The sequence below is a fragment of the Hordeum vulgare genome, chromosome 3H (genome assembly GCF_904849725.1).
Source record: "Hordeum vulgare subsp. vulgare chromosome 3H, MorexV3_pseudomolecules_assembly, whole genome shotgun sequence".
In the NCBI taxonomy this organism is placed as follows: domain Eukaryota; kingdom Viridiplantae; phylum Streptophyta; class Magnoliopsida; order Poales; family Poaceae; genus Hordeum; species Hordeum vulgare.
In genome coordinates this window covers 445280147-445286152 of record NC_058520.1, presented here as the reverse complement: position 1 = coordinate 445286152, position 6006 = coordinate 445280147, and the positions used below count along the sequence as shown (strand labels likewise).

Below are 6006 nucleotides of genomic sequence, written 5' to 3'. Positions count from 1 at the left end.
ACTGGGAAAGGTCACCACATGGTAGAACCCAAAACCAAGCACTTCTCCCATTGCAAGAATAATAGATCTAGTTGGCCAAACAAAACCCAAGACTCAGAGAGACTTACAAGGATATCAAATCATGCATATAAGAAATCAGCAAAGACTCAAATATATATCATAGATAATCTGATCACAAATCCACAATTCATCGGATCTCGACAAACACACCGCCAAAGAAGATTACATCGGATAGATCTCCATGAAGATCATGGAGAACTTTGTATTGAAGATCCAAGAGAGAAAAGAAGCCATCTAGCTACTAACTACGGACCCGTAGGTCTGAAGTGAACTACTCACGAGTCATTGGAGGGGCGATGATGATGATGAAGAAGCCCTCCAACTCCAAAGTCCCCTCCGGCAGGGCGCTGGGAAAAGGTCTCCAGATGAGATCTCGCGGAAACGGAAGCTTGCGGCGGCGGAAAAGTATTTTCGAGGCTCCCCTGGTTTTTTGCTGAATTTTTGGGAATATATAGGCCAAGGATCTAGGTCAGGGGGCGGCCAGGGAGGCCACAAGCCCTGACCCCGCCGCCTCCCCCTGGTGGCGGAGTGGGAGCTTGTGGGCTCCCTGGAGCCCACCTGGGTTGGCCCAGAGGCCCCCTGATCTTCTTTCGTTCGGGAAAAAATCATTTCGGGGTTTTTTATTCCGTTTGGACTCCGTTCCAAAATCAGATCTGAAAAGAGTCAAAAACACAGAAAAACAGGAACTGACACTTAGCACTGAATTAATAAGTTAGTCCCAAAAAAGATATAAAAGGTACATAAAACATCCAAAGAAGACAAGATAACAGCGTGAAACCATCAAAAATTATAGACACGTTTGAGACGTATCAGGGAGCTAGTCACATATCTCTCTGTGTTATAGCTGTTACATGATGAATCACATCCGTCATACTCATCCATCACCGATCTACTGTCTACGAGTCTTTTACTACTGGTCCTTGCTAGGTTACTTTGTCTAGGCTTGTCCCTTGCTACAAAAGGGATTGGGCCACTCTGTTGCTACTGTTGTTACTCTGTTGCTGCTGCTGTTCCTTGCTACTTCGCTGTTACTTGTTGCAAGATCCTTTTTCGTCAACGTTGTCGAGGAAGAATAGTTCTCCGTCCACGGGCAACTTACTAGCGCCATTGATACAACAGTTAGGAATAGTCTGCCTTGTCAACAGATCGTTTCTGGTACCGTTGCTATCATACTACTTTGCTACTGATACTTTGCTTGCAGACACTAATCTTTTAGGTGTGGTTGAATCTGACGAATTCAGCTGCTAATACTTGAGAATATTATTTCGCTTCTCCTTTGGCGAACCAACAAATTTGGGTTGAACACTCTATCCTCGAAAACTGTTGCGATCCCCTACACCTGTGGGTTATCAGTCACCTCAAGTATCCGTGGGCATGATTATACGATATGCATCACACAATATCAGAATCATCTATTCAACCAACACATAGAACTTCAAAGAGTAACCCAAAGTTTCTACCGGAGAGTCAAAACGTGTGCCAACTGATATGCATAGGTTCCCGATGTCACGAAACCCGCAAGTTGATCACCAAAACATACATCAAGTACTCACATGAATATCCCATTGTCACCACAGATAGACACGTGCAAGACATACATCAAGTGTTCTTACAGACTCAATCCGGTAAGATAACTTCAAAGGGGAAACTCAATTCATTACAAGAAGGGAGAGGGGAAAGAACATCATAAGATCCAACTATAGTAGCAAAGCCCTCGGTACATCGAGATCATGACATCTCAAGAACACGAGAGAGAGAGATCAAACACATAGCTACTGGTACATACCCTCAGCCCCGAGGGAGAACTACTCCCTCCTCGTCATGGAGATCGTCGGGATGATGAAGATGGCCACCGGAGATGGATTCCCCCTCCGACAGGGTGCCGGAATGGGCTCCCGATTGGTTTTTGGTGGCTACAGAGGCTTGCGGCGGCGGAACTCCCGATCTAGGTTTCTTTTTGGAGGTTTTTGTATTTATAAGACCAGATGGCATCGAGAACAAGTCAGGGGGACCCACGAGGGAGTCACGAGCCCCCCAGGCGCGCCCAGGGGGGTGGGGGCGCCTCCCTGGCTCGTGGCTTCCTCGAGACTCCTCTCCGGTATCTTTTTCTTCTGGTATTTTTGATATTTTCCATAAAAAATCACGGCGAACGTTTTATTCCGTTTGGACTCCGTTTGATATTTCTATCTAAAAAGGTCAAAAACAAGGAAAAAAACAGAAACTGACACTGGGCTCTAGGTCAATAGGTTAGTCCCAAAAATAATATAAAATAGCATATTCATGCATATAAAACATCCAAAGTTGATAATATAATAGCATGGAACGATAAAAAATATATATACGTTGGAGACGTATCACCTGCTCGACGTGCGCCCCTTTTGCATTTGGGTCAGCCGTGCGTCCAACCGCAGACCCATTTTCACCCTCGCGGCCGGCTTGCCGTGTTTTTTCAAACATAATTCAAGCAAAATGAATATTTTACATAGTTTCACAACCAAACAAATATATCATATTTCACAAGCCAAAAATATATATCATAGTTTACAAGCCAAATAAAAGTTAAATTGTCTCAAATACATCTTAAAATAGATATATTTATTGGTTGCCAACGTGAGTCCACATATCCTCAACCAAAGCATTTTACAGCTGAATGTGAGTTGCTTTCAACCACACATTTGATGATGAAACTGGATGAACTGTGTAAACGTTGCCGCTCCTCCATACTCACACACAACATTATCACCCTGAAACTGAAATCCTTGGTCATAGATACGTTTCCTACGCTCATCCTCTACGATCATATTGTGCATGATCACACAAATAGTCATCACATTCCACAACTTTTTGGTGTTTTAAGTTCTAGCAGGATACCGAACGATGCCCCATCAAGATTGCAGAACACCAAAGGCACGCTCCACATCCTTTCTAACACTCTCTTGCTTTTGCAGGCGTAGTTGAAGAAGCAGGCTGGCGAAGAGCCGCGCGCCTCGACAAGGTAGCTAGCATGGCGGCATCGTCGAAGGAGCTGGCCCGGGGCGCGCGTGGGGGTGGACCGGCGACGACATCGGGGGAAGCTGAGGTGGCCTGGCGGCGAGGCAGTGGTGACAGTGGCGTTGGAAGGTGGCGTACTACGGGGAAGGTATGTGGGTTTGGACGATTAGCGAGGGCACCGGAACTGGGCGGGGACGACGATGGGATGGGGCGACCGGATGCTTGCTGTCGACGGGATGAAGAAAATGGCATATGTGCCACCGACCGACAGATCAAGGAAGGAGCAGGCGGGGGTTGCGTGTGTTTGCTTTGTGTCCGTGCCAACCGAATTTGAACCTAAAATTGAGTTGCCCGGCGGACGAAAAGTGAATGCATTTTCGTTGGATCGATTTATCTGTGCGTTATGATTCAAACGGACACGGACGTCTAGATAGCATGAATGGAGTGTGGAGGACGTTTTCGGTTGAAAAGAACTCTCATGTAGGAGTATCTTATTTTGTTGTTTTCTTCGAGGGAGAAAAGAACAAGATCGCAGAGGGCAGCACGTCTGCCGCACGCTGGCCCTTGGACGGCTCCATTCTACTGCCACGACCACAACCGAAACCGAAGCCAAAATCAAAATCAGGACGAGGACGTCGCCCCTGCGGCCCCACACGCCAGTCGCCCGACAGCCGGCCCAATTAACGTCCAGATCGATCAACGGCGCCTCTAAAGCCTAAAACCTCTCACCACGTCACGAGTCTCCTCCCTAATCCCCCTCCCTCCCTCGCCCGCCCCCCATCTCCCTCCTCCGCCCCGCCGCCAAGGCCAAGCTCCCTCGCCGCGCCATGGCGACACCCGCCGCCGTCACCACCTCCTCGCTCTCCCTACTCTTCGCGCACCCCCACTCCCACCACCCCTCCACCAAGCAGCGCCTCGACAGGTCCCATCTCCGCCTCCCGCTCCGCGCCGCGCCACGCCGCACGCGCTGCGCCGCCGAGGGCGCCTCGGCGTCGACCGCCACCAAGCACCGCCGCCCCGCGGAGGAGAACATCAGGGAGGAGGCCGCGCGCCTCCGCGGGCCCGCCACGACCTTCTCGGCGTGGTACGAGCCGTTCCCCCCGGCCTCCGATGGCGACCCCAACGAGCGCTACTCGCTCGACGAGGTCGTCTACCGCTCCAGCTCCGGCGGCCTCCTAGACGTCCGCCACGACATGGAGGCGCTCGCGCGCTTCCCGGGCTCCTACTGGCGCGACCTCTTCGACTCCCGCGTCGGCCGCACCACCTGGCCCTACGGCTCCGGTGTCTGGTCCAAGAAGGAGTTCGTGCTCCCGGAGATCGACTCCGACCACATCGTCTCTCTGTTCGAGGGAAACAGCAACCTCTTCTGGGCCGAGCGCCTCGGCCGCGAGCACCTCGGCGGGATGAACGATCTCTGGGTCAAGCAGTGCGGCATCTCGCACACGGGCTCCTTCAAGGACCTCGGCATGACGGCGCTCGTCAGCCAGGTCAATCGCCTCCGCCGGGCTCCGCTCTCGCGCCCCATCAACGGCGTCGGGTGCGCGTCCACTGGCGACACTTCCGCCGCGCTCTCGGCCTACTGTGCCGCCGCGGGCATCCCCGCCATCGTGTTCCTCCCTGCCGACCGCATCTCGCTGCAGCAGCTCATCCAGCCCATCGCCAACGGCGCCACAGTGCTCTCGCTTGACACGGATTTCGACGGATGCATGCGGTTAATCAGGGAGGTTACAGCTGAGCTGCCCATATATCTCGCAAACTCACTCAACTCGCTTCGGCTGGAGGGGCAGAAGACTGCAGCCATCGAGATATTGCAACAGTTCAATTGGCAGGTACCGGACTGGGTCATTATCCCAGGAGGCAATCTGGGCAACATTTATGCTTTCTACAAGGGGTTTGAGATGTGCCGTGCTCTTGGGCTAGTTGATCGTGTTCCACGGCTTGTATGTGCACAGGCCGCCAACGCAAACCCACTGTACCGGTATTACAAGTCTGGGTATACTGACTTCCAGTCACTTGTTGCTGGAACTACATTTGCATCTGCCATACAGATTGGTGATCCAGTGTCTATTGACCGAGCGGTTGTTGCACTGAAGGCAACTGATGGTATTGTCGAGGAAGCTACAGAGGAGGAACTCATGGATGCGACGGCGCTTGCTGACCTCACTGGGATGTTCGCCTGCCCACACACTGGGGTTGCACTTGCTGCTCTGTTCAAGCTGCGCGACCAGGGTATAATTGGCACTAACGACCGCACGGTGGTTGTTAGTACAGCACACGGGCTAAAGTTCACACAATCAAAGATCGACTACCACGATAAGAACATCAAGGACATGTTGTGCCAGTATGCCAATCCACCCATCAGTGTGAAGCCTGACTTTGGTTCTGTCATGGATGTTCTCCAGAAGAAGCTCAATGGTAAGATCTGAGCTTACCTTTTATTAACCTCAAGAGTTCCATCTTGTTTATTGTCACAGCGGGTTGTACTTTGGTGACCGTAGTATGGCGATATCATCTTTATTTTCCAGTACTAGGTTCTTGAGGCTCTTCTAACTATAGGCAAAAGTGGATAGAGCTTTCCTTGTACTTCATCTGTATCATGTAATATCAATAATAAGATATGATGTCATGGTTGAATAATTGTTTGCTGTAGCCTGTGCTTGCTTGCCTGTTTCCTGTTTTGCTGTGTGTTATTCATTTTTGGTTGCAGATGACATAAGTTACCTCTGTTGTAAGGATTACCTAACAAGACGTATCACACATGTTGGGTTGTTGCAATATTGGTGTCACTTTTCATTAGTCGCGATAGAATTCTTGGTCTGGACGTAGTAGGTCTTGTTCCAGTGTCAGCAATGCGTTTCTGGATAGCAGCTTAAGTATCTAAGGGGGTAGTGTGGACTGTTAGAACTACATAATAGTGTCAGTGTTGAATAGCCATTCACAGGCTGTGTAGATAAA

At 50.4% G+C, this 6006-nt stretch overlaps 1 protein-coding gene across 1 annotated transcript; it reads left to right on the top strand.

Annotated features, from left to right (window-relative positions):
- Nucleotides 1-3793: 3793 nt before the first annotated feature.
- LOC123444170 (threonine synthase, chloroplastic-like) lies at nucleotides 3794-5688 on the top strand. The gene has a single exon (XM_045120806.1). The coding sequence runs from the start codon at nucleotides 3879-3881 to the stop codon at nucleotides 5475-5477; it is 1599 nt and encodes a 532-aa protein (XP_044976741.1). The 5' UTR covers nucleotides 3794-3878; the 3' UTR covers nucleotides 5478-5688.
- Nucleotides 5689-6006: the final 318 nt, after the last annotated feature.